The sequence below is a fragment of the Camponotus floridanus genome, unplaced genomic scaffold (genome assembly GCF_003227725.1).
Source record: "Camponotus floridanus strain SB8 unplaced genomic scaffold, Cflo_v7.5 scaffold48, whole genome shotgun sequence".
In the NCBI taxonomy this organism is placed as follows: Eukaryota; Metazoa; Arthropoda; class Insecta; order Hymenoptera; family Formicidae; genus Camponotus; species Camponotus floridanus.
The window spans coordinates 25,117-47,578 of NW_020229636.1; the positions used below are offsets into that span (position 1 = coordinate 25,117).

At 27.5% G+C, this 22,462-nt stretch overlaps 6 protein-coding genes across 8 annotated transcripts; all 6 read left to right on the top strand.

The window, feature by feature from the left end:
- The first annotated feature begins 1,136 nt into the window (after window positions 1-1,136).
- LOC105259433 (sex-determining region Y protein-like) lies at window positions 1,137-4,750 on the top strand. Of its 3 annotated transcripts, XR_002192933.2 has the most exons (6): window positions 1,137-1,423; window positions 1,791-2,200; window positions 2,423-2,826; window positions 3,078-3,146; window positions 3,258-3,304; window positions 4,530-4,750. XR_002192933.2 is itself a non-coding variant. In XM_025412163.1 (5 exons), the coding sequence occupies exons 1-4, from the start codon at window positions 1,333-1,335 to the stop codon at window positions 3,109-3,111; spliced, it is 939 nt and encodes a 312-aa protein (XP_025267948.1). In that variant the 5' UTR covers window positions 1,137-1,332; the 3' UTR covers window positions 3,112-3,146; window positions 4,530-4,748. The 3 variants fall into 3 exon arrangements, 2 of the variants coding, with proteins under 2 accessions (XP_025267948.1, XP_011269655.1); XM_025412163.1 differs by lacking the exon at window positions 3,258-3,304 and having other exon boundaries at window positions 4,530-4,748; XM_011271353.3 differs by lacking the exon at window positions 4,530-4,750 and having other exon boundaries at window positions 3,258-3,418.
- Window positions 4,751-6,403: 1,653 nt separating this feature from the next.
- LOC105259431 (glycine-rich cell wall structural protein-like) lies at window positions 6,404-7,709 on the top strand. The gene is made up of 3 exons (XM_011271351.3): window positions 6,404-6,601; window positions 7,109-7,355; window positions 7,535-7,709. The coding sequence occupies exons 1-3, from the start codon at window positions 6,508-6,510 to the stop codon at window positions 7,554-7,556; spliced, it is 363 nt and encodes a 120-aa protein (XP_011269653.1). The 5' UTR covers window positions 6,404-6,507; the 3' UTR covers window positions 7,557-7,709.
- Window positions 7,710-8,161: 452 nt separating this feature from the next.
- Window positions 8,162-9,903, top strand: LOC105259430. The gene is made up of 6 exons (XM_011271350.3): window positions 8,162-8,452; window positions 8,583-8,625; window positions 8,869-8,996; window positions 9,121-9,352; window positions 9,537-9,663; window positions 9,756-9,903. The coding sequence occupies exons 1-6, from the start codon at window positions 8,258-8,260 to the stop codon at window positions 9,841-9,843; spliced, it is 813 nt and encodes a 270-aa protein (XP_011269652.2). The 5' UTR covers window positions 8,162-8,257; the 3' UTR covers window positions 9,844-9,903.
- Window positions 9,904-13,393: 3,490 nt separating this feature from the next.
- On the top strand, window positions 13,394-15,516 carry LOC105259429 (EF-hand calcium-binding domain-containing protein 1). Its single transcript, XM_011271349.3, has 4 exons — window positions 13,394-13,704; window positions 14,218-14,335; window positions 14,580-14,833; window positions 15,287-15,516. The coding sequence occupies exons 1-4, from the start codon at window positions 13,394-13,396 to the stop codon at window positions 15,507-15,509; spliced, it is 906 nt and encodes a 301-aa protein (XP_011269651.1). The 3' UTR covers window positions 15,510-15,516.
- A 922-nt stretch (window positions 15,517-16,438) lies between these two features.
- LOC112639136 lies at window positions 16,439-17,936 on the top strand. Its single transcript, XM_025412117.1, has 3 exons — window positions 16,439-16,489; window positions 16,916-17,809; window positions 17,928-17,936. Exons 1-3 carry the CDS (start codon window positions 16,439-16,441, stop codon window positions 17,934-17,936), a joined length of 954 nt encoding a protein of 317 aa, XP_025267902.1.
- Window positions 17,937-20,576: 2,640 nt separating this feature from the next.
- LOC105259428 lies at window positions 20,577-22,181 on the top strand. Its single transcript, XM_011271348.2, has 3 exons — window positions 20,577-20,702; window positions 21,202-21,234; window positions 21,647-22,181. Exons 1-3 carry the CDS (start codon window positions 20,655-20,657, stop codon window positions 22,133-22,135), a joined length of 570 nt encoding a protein of 189 aa, XP_011269650.1. The 5' UTR covers window positions 20,577-20,654; the 3' UTR covers window positions 22,136-22,181.
- The last annotated feature ends 281 nt before the right edge of the window (window positions 22,182-22,462 follow it).

Below are 22,462 nucleotides of genomic sequence, written 5' to 3' on the forward strand. Positions count from 1 at the left end.
AATAGGGATATTTTCTTATAAAAATTAATTAATTATATTATTAAATTTTAATTTAAATTAATTTTGAATTAACTTAGGTGAATGCGATGATTAGATTTATTCGCTGCACCGAAATATTTAAGAACTTCTCGTAATCTCTATTTCATCTTTTAAGAAAAAGTTATATAAAAGAAATAAAAAAATAGCAATAAAATGAACATTCTAAAAATGGCGATAGAATAAACATTCTAAAAATTTTCCAAGAAAATACTATTCCAGACAAACAACAGGCAATGAATAGAAAATTCTTCGATTCTCGTGTATTTTTAGAACAATTGAAAATGTATGAATCTTGCGAGTCTACTTGTCTGGGACGTTACATCTCTTTATCGTATGTCTCGATCGAGATGACTCAGTAATTCACGTCGTGAAAGAGGAAAAGCGACTGGTCATCGGCCCTCAGTGACATTCATCAACCGTGACATTGTCCATTCTCGCTGTTTCTCAAGCGAATTCATTATAAACACTTTGTTTCAGAACCAATCTGAAGATTTCTGATCTCAGGATTTACTAGACGTTCAATATATTTTCTCTCTTTCTCTTTGATTAAAAACCTAAATCATAGATTAGAAGAATAATATAGAATTTTTATAAAAATATTAATGTACAAATAATTTATATTTTAAAGCTTAGTTTAAAATTAATCTTTTTTCTCATTTCTTTTTAATTTAGAAGAACCTTAATATATTTATGTTATAAAGATATCCACAGAGTTTGCAAAAAATACATATCATCATTACATAATAATTTCTTCTCCGACAAATAAACATACAATAACGTGTATTAATAATTTCACATTATTTATTTGCATAGAATTTGATCGATATGACTGCCTTCCATTCGATTCGATCCCACGAATTCAGATTGCGATCAGCTCGGATCACAATTAATGCATCAGATCAAGCATTACCACATCAGTCATGACAATCACGTAGCGTTGATGCTTTGCTTTACGGAAATTCTTTGGCCGTACGAGCGACCATTTGACAAAACCTGGAGTGGGAGATCCACATCCCCTGTGTCCACCAATAGGTTCGTCTCATATCCGTGTATTTGCCCATGTATTTGTCTGTGTATCTCATGGTATAAAAGCAATTGTGACAACCAAAACTAGCAGCAGCGTGCAAAAAGTTGGTGCGTCAACTAGATCGGCAAAATCGGTGTAAGTGAATCGCAACTTTCTGTCAAAGATCACATACAATTGCAAAAAGACAAATCAGTGAAGATACTTTCCAAAAGTGATTGGACAGAAAAAAATCGTTGCGTGGAACTTGAAGAAAAATTAAAAATCTGATGAAGATGACTGGCTGGATTAGTTTTATTTTAATTACCACCGCATCGATGATCATAATAGCAGAATCTAAAATGATTCCAACTAAGCCGGGTAAGCATAAATTAAAATTAACGTTTTTTATCTTGAAAAATATATTTACTTTTATTTTTATTATTAAATAATTTATCTTCTAGAAAATTTAGAAAATTATATTATACAGTTATTTTACATTATAAAAAATATAAAATTACTTTATATTTTTTTAAATGTATTTAGCAACTGTTATAATGTATGTAAAAACAAAATAATTAAGCACTCCGAATATATAAGTAATAACAAATATTTCAATATAATTATTCCAATATTAATTCATTAATAAATACAATTTTTTTCAAAATAAAGAAATAATTAACAATAAATATATAAAATTGTTTTAATGATTTTTTATTTCTGAATTAAATATCTACCTTGTTCACAGCTTCCGTCATGATGGATTCTAGCAGTCCTGTGCTATTCTTGAGAGAAAAGAGAACAGTTGCTCATCCATATCCGCACAGGGCGATGATGTTCACCGGATATTACAGACCGATACGTCGTTCAGGTAACGGCGACCATGCAACGGGCCTCTTCGCGCAAGGAAACGCCGTAAGTGGCCAGGCCTTTTTCGGCGGTATGCACGCGCCGCATCTCAAGGATGGTCCGGAACCGATCGAGGAATCGGAAATATCCAGCGCCCATGCACAGGCGGCGCCGATATCCGACGAGGATCATCATCATTATCATCATCAGAACGAAGTGCATCGTCACGAGGAAGATCAATATCACGAGCATCGCCATCACGAAGAGGAGAAGCATCACCATCATCACCAAGATTCTTCTACCTCTCAGGTATGAAACTCATGATGAAATTTATAGATATAATTTAAAGAGCTGTAAAAGAGAGAGAGAGAGAGAGAGAGAGAGATCAGATCATAATTTGTGAAAATTCATGTTAAAAAGATAATACTTCTCGCAAATTATTCTACAATAATTTTTAAATTCTTTAGACATATGAAGTAATCAAAATTCTCTCACCACACAAATATAAAATATTATGTTACACTTATACAGGAGCATCACGAGCCAGAACAGATCCCGCTAACCACAGAGATTGCGCAATCGGAAGAGGAAGAACCGATCGCGGCCAACACAGAAGTATCCATTACTCGACCAAAAGTACATCATACGAAGAAGCCGCCTGTCATTGACGACGACAAAGATGAAGATGAGGAAGATGAGGATGATGAGCAGCCAGTTATACCGTTTGTACCTGTCAAGGGTATCCGACGTCGCCAAGGATTTCCTCATCTGAACAATTTCTTCCCCATGGTCTTTAGTTTCCCTAGAGTGGCCACTCGTGCTGGATCCTCCGGTTCCGTTCCTGGTACCATTACGGCTATTGCGAATAGTTATTCTACCGGAAAGGGTGGAGTCGCTAGTTCAGTGGCCACTGCATACGGCGGATCTCCTGTTGGGTAAATTATATTTTTTTATTAATTTTATAGTTTCTTCTCATAAAAGGACGTTATTTTCTCTTTATATATCAAAAAACATATTTTTACTTTAATTGTCTTGGAAAGAAATTAAAATTCCAAATTATTTAAATTTTAATTTGCATTCATTGTTCATGTGATTTTTAAGATATGTTAAGATATATAATTTTAAAAAAATACAATCAAATTTATAAAAATAAATATAATTTTTTGTACGTGTTTATTTCTACTAGAAAGAAACGACGTCCGCAGCCATACGAAGAATAATTAACTTCTGATAAAAAAAATGATAGATCTTATTGGTAAGTTAAAAAGCTGAGTTTGTTCTGGAAACTATTAGAATAAAATTAAAATCTATACATGATTCTTTCTGCGTTTTTGACGCTGCTGTTTTCTTTTGATCTTCTTTGTAGAATCTTTAAGGAGAATATTTAAGGAGAGGATAACATTTAAGGAGAAGGTAACATTTAGTTAATACGCAAAAATATATTTTTTATGAAAAAACAAAACTAAAATTTAAGAATAATTCTTAAATTGCTAGAGATTATACAATTTATTAGATAAGATATTTTATTGAAATAATAAAAAATAAGTAGACTAAATAACAAATTCACAATATATCTTTATACTTGTAGACTACACTGCTTTAAATTATTATCTATTGTACTGTTTATAATAAGTTTTTGGACAGATTATAATTTTTTAATAATTTGCAATTATTGTTTCAACGTGTTTATGTATTAATTTATATAATATACAAATTTATTTTTAAGAAATTCAATATATATATATTTAGTATTCTTTTGGTGGGATGTAATATTATTATAATTTATAATAGCATATAAGAAATTAATATTAATAACAATTAGTTTACAATAGTAATTATTTCTAATCTATTAAATAAGTAATATTTACGCGCAATGATGAAATATACATTTTTTTTAAATCCGAAAAATTCTAGATTTAAACTTTTATAGCAAAATTTTTATTGGCTTATATGCAATGTTTTGAGATGTATTTTCCCTAAATAAAATTGATTTTCTATAGCAGTTTATATAAATATGTTAGGGATTAATTTAAATATGTTAGGGATTAATTTAAAAAAAATAAAAAATATTAAATTTTAGTTTCGTAATTTCTAAAATTTTGCTTATTTCTATTCGCATATTTTATCCGAGAGAATCCAAATAAGAAAAATGCAAACTACGCAGATACATAATAAGTTACAACAAATATTATATAATCCCAAGTTGACGCATTGATCACGTTACTAATATGCATTTTAAAAGTCATCTACGATTAACCACGCTGCATCTTAAATTTCATTGAAATTTATATATTTTGATCATCCGTAATAAATTAAAAAAAAGCATGTGTCATCATAACGAACAATCGCAAAGATAGAAAATGATTAAACTACATGCTTTGACATTTTCAGTTTTATTTGCGAATTTATGATTAAATTTATGTGTATAACTAAACGAAAAGTCAACAGAGAGTCGAAACAATATATAATATAAAGTTATATATCTCACAATGAATACGTAGTATATAATGCATGGAAACATTCTTTCGATTCTGATTAATTAAGACAAATAATCATTATGATCGTCCGGTTGACGTAATTTTGCATAATATATTTACGCAATTTAAATATGATGACGAAACTATTTCTTATCTTGCAGAGAAGAAAGAATTGATATCATCGAGATTCAATAGATACATCTTCAATATATGGATGATGAAGAAATCTGTTTTTATAAGAATAAAAAAATATCATGCTTCGTTAACAGCTATTTACATATTGAAGTGGTAGAAGAGTCTATCAAATTGTCGGCTTTGCACATCTTATGCTAGGTTTATAATTCATTTGTATTGAGATAATAATATACTAATGTTAACGTATGATCATAGTTCTTCCTTGGTTCCAAATTTAAGTTTTACGTAACTTTTAAAACAATTCTATTTGAATTCGACGCAAAATACTTACAAGTTTAATGTGCGAATATGATTTCATTTTAATTCTAATCTCTAAATAAATTAAGACTCCAAAGCATTGGACGATAAATTTGAAGTAATGCATAAATACATTTCGTAATGTATAAATACGCATGACACTATAACGAGAAATTCATATTACTTATAAATATTGCCATGTTAATAAATTTCTTCTACATTAATTATGAACAATAATGGGGATTTCCATTATTAAAAGAGTTTTTAAAGTACTGCTAATTGAAAAATTGCTCAAAGCAAATATATACATACGATCTATGTACGTCATTTTATAATTTTATCTGTATAATTCTTTGATATTCATTTTTTATTCTATTTAATATTATTGAAAGTTTTTCAACCTTTTTAATAAATATTATATTAATAATTTTAAATACAAGCTTTCCAATCGTTTTTAATCTATTATATATAATATTTAATATTTAGTAATAATTAATAATCGAATATTTAGAGATTATTTCAAAGTATTCATATTCTAAATAATAATTTACATAAATTATAAATATTTAGAGATTATTTCAAAGTTTTATATATTCTAAATAATAATTTACATAAATTATAAATAAATATTAAATAATATATATACATTTAATATGTACATGTATATATGCATCCTTTTTAATTATAAAATATATATAAATTTATTCGTTAATCAAGTTCTATAATCAAGTTTCTATCAAAAAATCGATATGCTTCAATTATAGCATACAAATGTAAAAGTTTAAAAGTTAAAAAAGGCTCGATTAATCTGCGTAATTCGTTCTATGAGCCCTTAATCACTAAATTATGTTTTAGTAGTAATAAGACAAGTATTAATATATCTAGGTGGGAATCCCGAAGGATATTCGTTCAACGACCTAAGACCGTGAAGTCCCAAGAAAAATCAAGGCTACGAATTGACCGTTAATATATCTCTCAAGCAAGCAAGATTACGCGGTTCTTAAAGCGTGCTGGCTATTCTGGGAGTTCTCTCAAGTGTAGGTAATATTGGACGATAAATATCATCTGAAGGCTATTACGTACATATGACGACAACTTGAGAAATAATATTTTAAATATTGAGTTATGCAATGGCCTATGGGTAAAAGGTTTAGGTTAAAAATTAGAATAAATTTTTTCTGAATTTTTGTACATTTATTATAACATAATAAATGACAAACATTTCTCGCAAAAACTTTGTAAAAGAATCATCTGATTTTAATGTTATATATCAAATATTTAATTATAATGACGTATCGTTCTACAAAAGTAAAATTTTCCAAGGAGAAAGAAAACTTATTCTTACACATTATATCTTGTAGACGATATGATTAGACGATCAAAAGATACATGAAAGAGGATTATTTGATTATTTACTCGACTGTCACGAAATAATATTCCATGCAAACAGGAATCGTCTCAGGGACACCTGGGGATGGCGCATCATCTCTAACACTGACAAAGAAGAGACTCGTTTTGTTTTGTTCGCGTTAATGATAGACAACCGATTCGATGCGGCCCGAAAGTGCGTTTTATACCTGCGTAAAACACGTCGGGATATCCCGGAACGCGCGTATGGGTTGCCATATATAAAGACTGCTTAGCCGATTTTCTTGTAGTCATTTAGCATTGGATACTCACGCTTGCAGTACGATCATCATCAGCAGAATGTCAAGGATCGCAATCCTTGTACTTGTTGCGCTACTCGTCGCAGTTGCAGTCGCATTGCCGACTTCGCAATCTTCCGCTTCCCAATCTCAAGGTAAATTTGTGAAAGTGATGAAACGTGCTGAATATCGAATTATGTATGACGTATCGCGACTATTGGATTTTAAGATAATGAAAAATATTTTAATATTTTTAATTAAAATTTAATATAAAATCGAGAGATGTGAAAGGCGCATATAGATTTAATTCCAAAACATATATATTCATACATATACATTTACTAATTTGTATGTTACCTGGCTTCGACTTTTGTTTTTAACAACGTGCGTCACACGCATTAAATGCGGCGTTAAACGCAGAAGTCAACCAGTTTATCTACTTTTTATGGACGCTGTTGATTTCGGATATTTCATGATTTATTCTGTAAAACACATTAAATGCTCGTTAAAAATACATACATCATCTAGTAATCTTTAATATATTGAAATGATATAAAAATTATTATTAATTTCAGAATTTTCAGAATTTACTTTCCAAAATACAGCAATTTCATTTTGTATTTTGTATTTTGAGATTGAAGTCCTTAAAACATTTTATTCAGGTCTTCAAAGAATAATTAGAGCAGCCACGCCAGAGGACCTCGTTCGTTTTAAACGTGGTTTCCGACGTGGATATGGTGGCTACAAACGAGGAGGATACGGAGGATACAGAGGATGTGGAAGATGCGGAGGTGGTGGATACGGTGGTGGATACGGTGGTGGTTCCTTCGCTAATAGCGGAGCCAGCGCCGGTTCAATAAACACGCCATTCGGTGGTGGTTCCTTCGCAAATTCGTACGCTAACTCTGGGTAAATATAAGCAAAGGACAAGTCGAGAATTTTTGAAGTCATTAAAGATACAAAGCGTAAAATATCTCTCGCTATAAATATTTTAGATAAGTTTAATTAATTTTCACTTTAATCTTATCGATTATTATTTATATTGTTATATAATAGTACCGTTAGTTAACATAATGTTTCAATTGCAGTGGATATGGATATGGACGATGAAACTAGGTCTAAAAACACTATAAATATCATTGAAAGTGGATTCACGTAACAATAACATGAAAATATAATAAATTGCACTCGTGTAATTGAAATGTTTCCTTCATGTAATAAATTTATTTAAGAAACTAATAAAGCTCTTGATTTATCCTTTAATCTTCTTAATATGTTAAAATAATTATTTATAATACATTATTTATCAATTTCACAAACTGCAATTGATATTAATAATTTAATGTGTCTCATTGTGTCTTGCAAGCTTTATCCGATACATTATCGAACGCTGATAATTTTTTCTATATTCATTTTATCAGCCTTTAATATACTAATGAATAATTCAGACTATTGATTGTAGTCTTTTTATTATTCAATCATCTATGTTCGTCTGTCTAGTATTCTTGATCGCAATTTTAGACGTTGAAACGCCACGGCCACAAAATTATCATCCCATGCAAATTCGAGAAGAGCAAATAGCGCTCATTTACATTAGCAAATTTAATTACAATACGATTCATTTTCTATTCGCAGAGAAAAAAGTTAATAATTTAATCATTTAAAAAATAATAAAAATATATTGTATTCTTGATAATATAAAATGCAATTATACATGTCTCTTCGTGAAGAGAATAATTGCATTAGAATAATTGCATTCGCATTAATTTCACTATTTTCGAGCAATAGCGATATCGTTTATTCTTCGCCGGATGTTTCCATCGAATGTTTTGAAAAACGTCGCATACGCAAGTACCTTTGTTGATGCATATGGTGCCTATAAAACGGCTTCGTTCATCAGAATGGCCTGTTACAGTTTTACTTACATACCAAAAGTGACTTCGACGAATAATCGAAAAATGGAGATGAAATTTCTTGTGATTGTATTTATTAGCGTCGCGATTGAAGTAAGTTTTACAAATTAATATCCTTTCATTTGTGCTTCATCTATTTTTCATTATTCGAATTCCTTCCTCTTTATATTAAATAAGAGTAAGTGCTAAGTATAGGCAATTATCTTAATAATCTCATTTTTAGGCGCAATGTCGCTCAGTCATGTTCTCGAACACAGGAGACATAAGTAAGGAGATATTTTATTACATATATTTTATTACATATTCCTTTGAAACTTAAGTATTCGAGAATTCGATAATACGAGTGATTACGCAACCAATTTATGTGTATTTTAATTATTTAATTAAAGAACTTAATTATTTAATTATGAAACTGACTGCATAAATTTATACCGAAACTACAACGTCATTCTCGAACTAAAGAGATAAAGATCATTGTATAGAGTAGTAATGTTTTTTAAATTTAATAGGCAAAGAAGCTCCTATAAATATGCCAGAGCAACTGAAAGAGCTAATTATATCATATGAGAAAAATTTTGCGAAGCTCGTTAATTTTGCCATAAAAATAAGCAGAAATAAGAATAATAATAAACAAGAGGTATGTATATTTTATAAAACACGCTTAGATAAATTAATTAAAGGATAATAATTAATTATGTATTAAAACAAGGAATTTATTTATTATATTTAAATTAAATTAGCATGTTTCATTGTTATTTTAGATACAATTTTTGAATCAACTAGGCTTGCTTATCGATCAACTTACTCGAGAACAATCAAAAGTGAGAAGTATGTATATTAAACTTGACAACGGTACAAATTCCACCTTGCAGACACCGAATATCAAATCGACAATGACAAGTGTGAATAATGTAAAAGATTTAATCGATTATATGAAGGAGATTGATATCGTTTATCAAGATGGAGATATTACTGATGAACATATCCGAATTAGTAAGTATTGGAAAATAACTTTAATAGAATATGTTTTTATATATAAAAAATTTATTAATATTAATCAATCGGAATATATCACTAATAAAATTCTAAATATTAAATAACTAATTTACATAAGCTGTTATATCGATGTAAACATTGTTGTAAAATAATAAGTTAATATTTTAAAATTTTAACATAGAGCGTGCTACTGAAGGATACAAAGAAACTGAGTCTTTTGAAATGCTAGAGGAACGAATGACTAATATGTTAATTGATATCCGTCATCAACTGACGCAAATTCAGAAATGCTTAGAAAAGCTATGCAAGTAAGATTGTAACCGAAATAATATTGTGAAGAAAGCAGACTGCGCTATTAATATATTAATTAATTAATAATTAATTTCAATATATTTTTCAGGAAACATCATTTGACAGACACCTCAGAGGAAATATCTGACGATAATATTTTCCCCAAGAGTCAACCAAATAAAGTATCGATTATATAGAATAAATACACTAAAGAAAAAAATGCATATTATCATATTAAAATTCTATACTGACTGACAATAATATATAATATTATACGAAAATAAAAATAATTAAATAATTAGATTTTAATATGCATTTTCTTAATAAAAGAAATTACGATATCTATTTAATGATAATGTATACCATTAAAAACATTTGAATCTTAATTAATTATAGATATATTACATTATGTTATATAATTTCTATCAAATAATGTAAACAAAATAAATCAATAATTTTAATAAAATTTTAAGCAAAGATTTTATGTTATCCAAATTGTTTAATTTTATTATAGCGGTTTGTGTGTCGTTAAATAATAAAGATTTGTCATATATACAATATATGTTTATCCAATCTGTTGCTAGATATTACGTTAAAATGTTTTTTCAATCTCGCTATTTGATATGTTTGATCGATAAAATGTAGTCGCCTCTAACGACAAAGTCCTCATCGCTACGGAAAGAGTCCATTGTCATTAATCGGTAAGTTTTTCCAATTTAATCGAACGTACCCACCATATTAAACACATACTACACAAACAAAAGATAATAAATTCATTTTAATAATCTTTAGCCAAATTCCAACATCTCGAATTACACGGAAAAGATAATGAAAACAGAAAATCTTTTGTGTCTTTGATTGCAGTGATAAATGATTAGTAATAATATTCTTCCAAATAATTAAGTGTACAATTGCTATTGATGATTATTTGTTATTGTATTATATTTCAATGTAGCATTAAATATTTTGTTTAATTTTATTATAAATTATATAACTTTGCATTTATAGTTAATATCTATAAATAAAAATAATAAAAAAATATATCTTGATAGTAATAATTGGTAGCATAATAAGTGGTAGCATAATATTCCTAAAGTATTGTAGATATGTGTTTATTAAAATGAATAACATGATAAGAAAACTAGCGTCTACGAGCCACAGCGGATGGTAATGCCTAAAAATTCTTTTTAATTGTACACGTTAAATTTCGTGTACAATTAAAAAGAATTTTTAGGCATTACCATCCGCTGTGGCTCGTAGACGCTAGTTTTCTTATCATGTTATTTAATATATAACGAGCCTAATTCCTTTCGATTTATTAAAATATATGTATAATCGATTTCTTTTATATAATTTCTAAAAATTTTCTAAAAATCTGAGTATTTTAATAATAAAACAAAATGATTCATCTGACAAAAAATTCTTTAGAATCTGACAAATTAACTGTTATATCAGAAATTATCATATATATGTATGATGGTATATTTTTAACTCGTTTAAAGATTAAATCGAGATTTACATGCATGCAATCTCGTTGTTGGAAAAGTTAAATTGAGGGAATCCATAGCTTTTAGGAATAGAAGTGTCGATCATTATCACCACACGATTTCGTATGCAATCATTCTCAGTTCTCCTGCTGTATTAACCCGAATCCTAAAATAAAATTATACAAAGCTATTAAACTTTCTTTAAAATTTATTTATAATTTATAATTAATGTGTGAGAAAAAAAATAAGAATTTAAACAACTTTTATATCATAATTGTCTTTGATAAAACATTTTTTTTTAAGTATAATTGTATACATGTAAAAATAATATAGTAAATAGAGATGAATCATATGTAATGCAAGGAAATCATAGGATTTTAGCAAGATTAAAATCATGCTTTCAAAATTGCACTTCCGTGTGCTATGAATTGTCTCTTTGCGTTTGCGGGAACGATTCTTGATGCATGCACGTTGTTAGAAATGATTATTGGAAGATAAGACATGCATTACTCCATATAATGGCTCTTTTAAAGAATTGTATCTCATGTTTCAAGCATTTTATTACTCTATTCGCATAAATAAATCTTATGTTTAAAAGTAAGTAATTATTGAAATATAAATATATTAAATAAATATATTAGAATATAAACACTTGATATTAAAGTTTTTAAGTTGTATTATTTTCAAATTAAATACCAATATGTATAAAACATATGTTTTTATAAAATTGTCAAAATAATTAAATATATAAATATATAAATATATAAATAAATTGTAGAAATATATAAATATATAATTTATTTATATATTTAAATATATAAATAAATTGTAGAAATTAAGGTGAAAAGGAGTATGCTCCAAAGTTTGTCGGTTTTTCGTGTTCTACCTGGCACTGCGTGTTCGACTAAAACAAATTCAAAATAATGCACGAGTTTTAAACACAACTTGCGGCGTGAGTTATATTTATTATCTAATGAGAAAAGTTTTTACATTTTATCTCGCAAAATGACAGTAAAACATGAACTCTTTACAATAGTGGTTTTAATATATAATATTTAGGATAAAAAATTAAGATATTTAAGATACACAATATAATATTATATAATATTTTATCCTGAATAAAATATAATATTTTATAATATTCAGGGAAAATAAACACTAAATATATTATTGTTGTTTTAGAATAAAATATAATATCTCTTTAGTATATATATTTATGACATAATTTAAACACACATTTAAAAAATTATGAATTAACTTTTTATATGTACAATATGTAAATTATAATACATTGCACTTTATATCATAAATCTTAATAATTTTTTTTTTCTATATAAATGCAAATCGCATTTACTTTCTTCGTGCACGCAGTCCAAGTTACGCGCATATAAATGCGCGATTTAAGTTCATTAGAATATATTATTCATGCCACGAAAATGCACATAAGCTTCACCAGTAAAATCGACTAACAAGAGAATTACGCAAATGTGATCGTAAATAACAATAATTTGGTTGGACATGAAAAAGAGAGAAAGAGAAAGAGAGAAAAAGATAAAGAGAAGCAATCTCTTGATGAATCAAATCAGCTTTGATTGACAGTTCACAATTTTCGGTTATTGATTAATTTAATAAAAAAGGCTATTTCTGTGATTTATTGCTTATCGATTAATCAACTGGAATGGCTATAGCGGTTCATGGTAACGGTTTCTATTTTCATACTTTTTTTTTCTATTTCTATTAAACAGATTTACATTTTTATTATAATCGCAATGTAATTGCTCCATTTAATGTATACGTACAACTTGCGAGCAGAAAGAAATCTCGGGCATGTACGCTTGTCTACAAATACTCAATATCAAATATCAATATATGCATGATTATTATTTATTACTATTTTAGTACAACATTTTATTTTCTAAATGAATATACAAACTATACACATTGTTATTACTATTTCAGCGATATTATAAAATTATACGCTATTCCTAATTCTATTACACATATTTAAAAACAAAAAACAATTGTCTAAATAATTCAATATTTAATATTCAATATTCAATATTTTAAATCAACCAGTACTATTTATTTTTCTCTTGAATATATAAATACATGTGAAAGGATGTATATATTTTAAAAAATATTACATAATTATTTTACTTCTTCTGACAGAAATTAATCTGTTATTATAGGTCTCTAACAGTGTATTTACAAAATGTGAATTAAAACCAATCAGTTTGAAATTTTCAGTCATTGAACCGGCATGTCCGAGCGACGAAGCGCCACGTCGACAGGGGGAAACCGGTCGGGCGTCGGCGTCGGCGTCGGCGCCGAGCATGCACCCAGCATAAGCATTCGTGCAGGCACGACGCTCATGAAGAGTGTCTCCCTATTCCTGACGAGCGGTCGCAAGGCATCCGTCAACTCAAAACGACAGAATTGCGCCGCATCCGGCAAGAGCGAGTCGCCGAGGAGGAGACGTCGCAGAAGAATGCCGGAGAGCGGGGGCGCGAGAAACTCTGCATACATTGTCAAAGTGATCGAGTCTCTTAAAAAAAAAACGAGGTTCTCCAGGCGAGTTGATTAACAATGCGTCCACTGCCACAATAATTCTAGCATACAGTCGTGTGATTAATTTTCAAGTACCTTATTTTGATTATCAGTTGCATTTTCGAGTCATTTTAATTGTCAATTGCATTTATCTTTCTATTTATTATTCTTCTTTCGTGACTCATGACAAGTATATAATCATAGTTATATCAAAATAAAAAAAACGTAATTATTTGCGTAATAAAAACTGAAAAATTCAATTATGAAAGATTTACAGAAAAGAAGGAAAATTTATAAGAAACATGGAGAATTGATAAAAGAATATACATAAAAATTTATAAAAAAGTAAATTAATGTAAAATTAGATGGTTTACAAATGAGAATTAAACTCTACCATACATTATAATAATTGAATAGTACAATTTTATATAAAAATATATAATATAAAAATATAATAAATATATAAAAATAAACATTATTTCATTATTATCTATTATAACAATTAAATTGTTATTTAATGTATGCTTGGTTTGTTAGAGTGGAGTTAGATAATCTCTGCAAACTTTACAAGAAATTAACTACCAATTTCAATCAACAACATATTGAACAATCGATATCCATCGGTAGAAAGCCACAATCAAGGCCAGTTGTCGAGGTAATTATATCATTTATAATCGAGACTTAATTAACGAAATATGAAGTAATCATTTAATAAATGTAATATGAACTAAATATTTTAATAAACATATTATAAACTAAATATGATTCATTATTATATTAATAATAATTTATTAATTAAAAATTAATAAAATGTTTTAATTATTAGTATATAAAAACATATTATTTGCAATTACTATAAAATGATATTAGAAAATATTTAATTTTCATTATTATTTTAGGGAATCGACAGAAACATTTTCCGAGAACTCCTTCACAATACATTTCACGTGATCACAGAAGACACTTTAGTGGAGCGTCTATTTTGTTGTTGGGATCGAGAAATCGAGGGTGTTATTCGATTAGAACCTTGGATTATGGGACTTGACGTGTTTTTGCGAGGTAGTTTGCGTGACAGAATCACTTTCTGCTTCCGTGTATATGATCTGAATAACGATGGATATATCACGAAGGACGAAATATTTCAATTACTCAAGTAAGATAATCAAAATCTCATTAGAATATATATATATATATATATATATATATATATATTTATTAATTTAACAAAAAGTAATATTATTCCATTAGAAAAACTTACAAAGGTAAAAAAATAAAATCTATTTTATTAAAACATTGATTCATTAAATCATTTATCGATTAATAAGATTTATTTTATCTATACCGATTAGGTTTGTCACTAATTTTTTAATAAAAATAAGATCTATTTAAAATGTTGATTAAAGATTAAATTCGTCATTGATTAGTAAGCTTTATTTTACTTGTGTTTATTAATAGTCACTGATTTCTTATTTTCTTTATGATAAGTTTCGAAGCATTAATAATTTGTTAGGAAGATCAGTATTGCTTCCTTGTTAGCATTTTCTGCTTCCTTTTTGAGAAACATAAATATATTCATACATTAATACATTCATTCGTATATTTATAGAAATTGTCTGATAAAGCAACCTGGTGAAGAGGACCCAGACGAAGGAGTGAAAGATTTATCGGAACTAGCCTTAAAGAAGCTCGATGTCGATCACGATGGCAAAATATCATTCCGTGACTATGAAATGGCGATCAAGGAAGAACCGTTATTATTAGAAGCATTCGGACAATGTTTGCCTACGGAAGAAAACTGCGCAGGCTTTTTGACGACGCTTCAACCCTGAAGATATGCACAACATCTCTAATTTCTTTATATAATAAATGTTTCATTTAATATATATACATTTAATTCATAATATGGGACAATTTTAATAGTCCCGACAATAGTCATTTTCTATGTAAATTATACGTATATTATATATTTTTTTCCTTAAACTATTATTTAAAGTAATAATTATATATTTATAAATGTAAGAATAATTATAAGATACAAAAGCATAATAAAAACAAATCAATCCAATTGAATACTTATATGTGTAATTGAGCAGAAGATATGGAATTGTCGTAACGTGATATTAAAATGTTTATTATATTGCCACTTATCTCGGGAACTTGTTATCGTAATTAATGGTCAATGGAATATAGACGACTATAGTTAACCATTTGTGTGATAAGTTATCAAAAGTAATATATAATTATGTAGAGATAATAACTCTTTTTCAATTAAAATATTAATAAAATTATTTTAATTATTTAATAAAATTATTTTAAAGTTTAATTTATTATTAATTGAAATATTAATAATTTTTTTAATAATGATTAGCATTAAATTATTATTTAACGAATAGAAAATTAATGAAAATTATGCGCTAAAATTTTAATCCTAAAATCTTACATCATAAATTATTTACATTATTTAAAATTCAAATGTTATCTTAGGAATCATGTCATGAAATCATTCCTGGGTTATAAAGTGCTGCTTGATAAACGTTATTTTAATTATCAATCTAAACGATCTGTAAGAAATTACATGCGGACAAAAAAGAGCTGCTGTAAAAGCTTAAATAGTAACAACGAAACCCGATATGCATGAAGACGCATACAAATGCGATATGACAGTCGTTAAAATCGGATAACAATCAGGAATGCTCAATATTAATTATGCGATCATATTTAAGGCAGTTGCGTTTATGTCATTGCAGTAAATGATAAAATGTGGCCAAGCAACACTGTTTTGATCATTATTAACGCGTTGATCCTTGTGGTAAATAAAATTAAATAAGAAATTTAAATAGGTTTTTAGCTTGAACTTAATTAAAATTAATATTTTACCATAAATGAAATATATTTTATTTTAATACATAAAAAATTGTATCTTTATGATGGATCTTTGAGTCCTTGCAGTTCAGTGCAGAATGATACTGACAAAAAATAGTTTTTCGCGATAATTATGATAGAAATAAGTAACAAATGATAATCCAGGTTTTTTGAAATTTGCAAGTACAACATGTCTTCCCTTATTGTTGCTGTTTTTGATCATGTACTTTTCTTGCTCATTGGTTCAATTTAATCATAAACAAATATTTTTAAGATACAATATTATGGCAATAATTTTTTTATAATATATAATAATTTTTATAGACGCACATTCTTACATAAATTTTTACAATAGGTTACTTCTTTTTGTTAGGTTTATTCTTTGCCGTCGAATATTGATTGGAGTAATTTGCAGTATGATCCAGATTCGGTTGCACAAAATGAAAATATTCTGAAGCTTTTTCTACAATTGGCGGTGCATACTGCAAATCGTTTAATGCATTTGAGAAACGAAACTGATAAAGATCATGATTGTAATGGGCTCAATGATAATTTATCATCTCCGATAACTGAAATTTCCATAACTCAACCATTACATCCAAATCTAGAACGACCTGATAAGAGTCAAGACGAAATCCAGAATCATTCGTTCACCATTGATTCTGAAATAAAAAATAATGACCGAGTTTTACTAGAAAATTTGGATCAAAATCAAACCATTCTTTTCAATTCTACGCAATCACAGGGACTGTATAATCCAAATAATTTCCAAGAAGACACTAATGTTGTTGCACGTAATTCAAAGGCAAGCAATTTAATTCCAATGCTTGTAAATATTCATAATGAGTCTGAGATTGTCAGACCTAATTACGATGTCTATAATCCTGATACTTCGCAAAAATCAATTAATTTATATACAACAAGCAATTCGTCAAGTGCAGATGAATTTAGCTTTGAGCAAAATTCTCAAAATGTAATAATAGATGGTATTAGTGAAAGATTATTTAATCCAATCAATTTAATAACAAACATTTCAAGTGCAACGATTATGAATGATTTAACTGAAAATAACTTTACTGTGAATAAGTTGCTTCCAGAATCAGAAAATATACAAGAATCGAAGTCTGAAGTGAGTCAACGATTGTTTGGTGTAGATCTATCAAAAAATGTTGAGAGTACAAAAATTATGAATGATTTACATAAAAATGTGAATCAACCTAACCAATGGTCACAGAATACACAAAAACAGTTAGATAAAAACAATAGTGTAAGTCCGAGGTTTCTTGATTCAATTACAATTACAAATTATGAAAATAATTTAAATCCACAAATAAATAATTTACCTATAGTGAATCAGATTTTGTCAAATGCGAAACATTTCGTAGAATTTATGATTAAGATTTTACCAGAAATGGAAAATGCAAAGACCGATAATAATTTACTAAATCATATTATTTCACAATCTGAAAATGTTACAAATGAACTTTTGAAAGTTATCGAGAAAAATCCTGCAAATTTTGATCAAAAAATTAGGAATGTTAAACAAGTAAGAAGTAAATTTGATGATAATCTAATGCATAATAATCAAAATTTAAATGACAATTCGAGAAATGAGTCAACTGATGCATCTCAAAGAAATAATCAAACAACGGAAAATAATTTATCAATAAACACGGATAATTCAAAAACAGAGAACAGCGATAGCCAATCTGCTCCTATTAATGTTGAAGTAATAAAGCCAGAAATATTTGAAAAGGATAAGATAAGAACGAATTATACAAATGAGCCATTAAATTCGATTTCGAGGAATTTATCTCAAAGAAACGAAACAAATGAATTTTTGAAAGATTTTGCAATTGAGAGGCCACTCAATCATTTGGAATCTGATGTATCGCAAATATTATCAGCTACTGAATATCAAAGCACAAATTCAAGTAGTACGCAGGATTTACAAGATTCTAAAAATATAAACAAATTTAATGTGAAAAAATCAAAGGAACTTCAAGATAACTCATTCATTAATATCAGGATACGTCGATCAATTGGAAATCAAAATACTCGCATTAATAATAATCTGTTAAAGTCTAATAATTATTTTCGTTTTGTTGATAATGTGAAAGATGCGAACTTGCATAGGCGGTTATCTAAAACGAAATTAGAGGTCAGCGACCGATTAATCGAAAAAATTCCTAATAGTAAAAGTCACACGATTGATGATTATAATTAGGATAGCCTAACAAAAGTTTGCCATTGTCAAACGTTGTATCTAGTTCTAATCACGGAGTAAGTATTTAGATATTTAAGAAATATATATAAACAAATTGTATTAAAGATTAGAATAAATATACAATTATATAATACGTGTAACAGTAATTATAAAAAAGTTATATACAATGCTTTTAGTTTCAATAAATGTTGTATGTATCTAGGGAGCATTTTTCGTAAAATTAATTTTATTATCTTGATAACTTTTATGCATGAAAATCAATTAACCGTGGATGACAACTGGAACATATTTTATGCCTTTACACTTTGATCAGTTTTATACACGTGCAACTATAAATGATATACAAAACATTTATCAACTTTTGACCATATTTTCTCAAATAAAAGTTTGCTCTAAAGAAACTTTTTCCGCACACATATTCATAAAATATATGATGGTTTAAAAATCTAAAATTCTATTCCATATGTTAATAATTAATATATTTATTTAATATTTAATACTAATTATATTAATATATTCATTTAATATTTAATACTCATTATATTATTAATAGTTATATCTATTTATAGTAAAAATATTTTTATAGTAAAACGCTTAGTTTGAGAATAATATTTTATATTTCCAAAAATCAAAAAATAATTGAAAAATTTATGACAGGATATATAAAGAATATGTAGAGATAAAATGTATATAAAATATTTAAAAAATTCCACACAATTAATGTACATTTATTTTACAGATTTACACAGCCATAAGAAGCTTTACATAAAATTAACTTAATAATATAGTAATATAATATAATTACAGAATTGTGTTGTATCACTTAAGGAAAATATAAACATTGTGTCTGTCACTACAAAATTCAGTCTAAAATTCTATAGATATATAACATGCTTTTATAAAACAAATTCTTTAATGTAATCAATAAAATTATAATCTTAGTAAAAAATATAATATTGGGAATTTGATAAAAATGCATTGTTATTTTTTAATGTAATATAAAATAAGAGAAAGAGAGAGAGAGAGGTAATAACATAAAATTAACTAAAATAAAAATAAATGAAAATATTATAAAGTAGTATATTTATTGATTGATCATGAATTGTTATTAAAAATGAATCACTATTAAGATTTCATGTATATTTTATTTGAGGAAAACTAGCAATAATTGATGTGATATTATAATGAAAAGATAATTATTAAAAATTATTTGCTTTCTTATAAATATTTATCAAAAATTTACAAATATGAACATGAAAATAATAAAAGACGGGAAATAAATTTATTACACTATTGTAACATTATGTTGAAGTGATAGCTATAAAATAGTAATATGCAAAATGAAACGGTGAAAAGTAAAGATCATCAATAAATTGTTTGTACAACTGATTGCAATTGTTCGTGTATTAATTTATGACAATAATAATGAAGTTGTCTCAAGTAAAATATAAAGATAACAAGTGATCGAAGCAAATTAAATTAAATGATGCAGGTGTTAATTCGGTCTTCGTCACAAATAAATAACCGTAACAGTGTGAAAAGACGCAGAAAATAATAATCATGCTTGTATACGGAATTGATTCACAATCCACTCCAATGCGTTATATCGAACGCGTGCGACAGCTAACTGATTGCCTATATGCGGACAGTCCAAACTTATCACGAAGCAATTACGCGAATTAAACTATCGCTAGAGGTTGCACGAGAGCGATTGACGAGAGCGCAGTTTTTTTAATTTCCGACTCGATATCGTGCGAGCTCCTCGGCGGTGGGTTATTGCATATAAAAAAGTCGGTTTAATATATATGCAATATGTGTATCGGTGTATACCTTCGCCGTTCTAGTACTGAACGAACAATTATACCGGAGATAATTACGTTTAATTATGACGTACTTGCCGATATTGTGCGCCCTAGCGCTGACCAGTGTCCAAGTAAGAATAGCAAAGCAAGTAGGGAAGCAATTAGAGTAGACGATAACATTGCCAGAGCACATTAAAAATTTTTTCGCGTCTCCGTTATGAAAAGAAATTTTTACTTATAAATTATATATATTTTATTATATATTTTTACATAAATTATTATATTAATTTAAAACCATTGTATATTCAAAATAAAAGAAGAATATTAATGTAAGAATATTAATTGTTAAAAATTAAGTGTAAGAATATTAATTGTTAAGAATTAAGTGTAAGAATATTTTATAAGTACAATTGATAATTGATATTGATATTAAAAATTATATTAATTTCAATTCTTCTAATTATCGTCAATATTAATTAACAATCTACCATGTGCATTTTTAAAAATTTTAAAGTATGGATAAAATTATTGAATTATTTTGAGAATAATTTTGTATGCAAGTTTTACAATTTATGTTATATAATTTACCTAATAATTTAATTATAATACATTGTACATACATTTTTCTAGATGTATATGCAGGTGCAAGCTTTAAAAGAAGAGGTAAGAAATTTAAAATAATAAAAGTGGAATTAATTTTTTCGCAATCATTTAAGAATATAGTATATATATTATTTTTTACGAAAATTAATTTTTAAAGAATCATATTATGTGCAATATTGTTGTTGTTCTAAGCACGATTTATTTCACAGTAACGTCAAACCCCATATGTATATATATATATATATATATATATATATATATATAAGATATACATAAGACTCCTTTCTTCACTTACATATTTAAAAATATAATAATGTAATAAAAGCTATTCAAAAAATAAAGATTTATTTCAGTGAAGATCGTCATATTGCCTATTGCTTATTGTCATCTAATATTAATCGTCAATATATTTCTACAAACTTAAAAGTATCTTAAAAATATTCTAAAATAATTTGTAATTAATAATTCATAGGTTTCGTTGATTGAAAACAAGAATATAAATGTCATCATGAATATCATGGATACGCAGGAAATAGCTATGGAATTATGGAAGATGATAGAAGCCCGTCTGAGCAATCGTACCAATCATCTCATTAGTTCGGAGAGTACTATCAAAGAACTCGAAAAGGCTGTGACACCCCTTGTATCGCCTACTAGGAGGGGAACATCACAGAGCGCTTTTCAAGTGGCGAGTCAACTCGATAAGATCACCCGAAGAGTGCTTACCAGAGATACGCCGAACATAGATCTACTGGACGAAGAAATAATGACGAGGGACATCGTGGCGGACATGATGAGTTCCTTAAAGATGAAAACAATCCAGTCGAAAATCGATGAGACGGACGTATCTAGCAGAAGGGCAATTCACAGTCCTATAAAGATACTTAGTGACGAGAAGGACGATTATGTGAATGTCAGAATCAAAATACGCCGAAAGGATATTTTAGATGCAATTCATTAATTTGGCATCATTATATTTCTATCAAAAAGAAAAGCGTATTTGACTTCCGGAAAATATTTGTGGAATTAATTATCGAATTAATCCAATTATATTTAATGTCAAATTTCAAAAGAAAGATATTTAATCTTTGGTCCTTTTTCTCTTCTAAATAAATAATTTAACAAAAACATTACCTGTCTTTAAATTACCTGAAGGCGTTCTCCATAATATCATTATATAAATTTTATGCATTTAACACACACACAGTGTTTTAAATTATATATTATTACAATCAAATCTCAGTTTGTTTATTGTTTTTACTATTTCTAAAGATTTTTCAGATCAAGT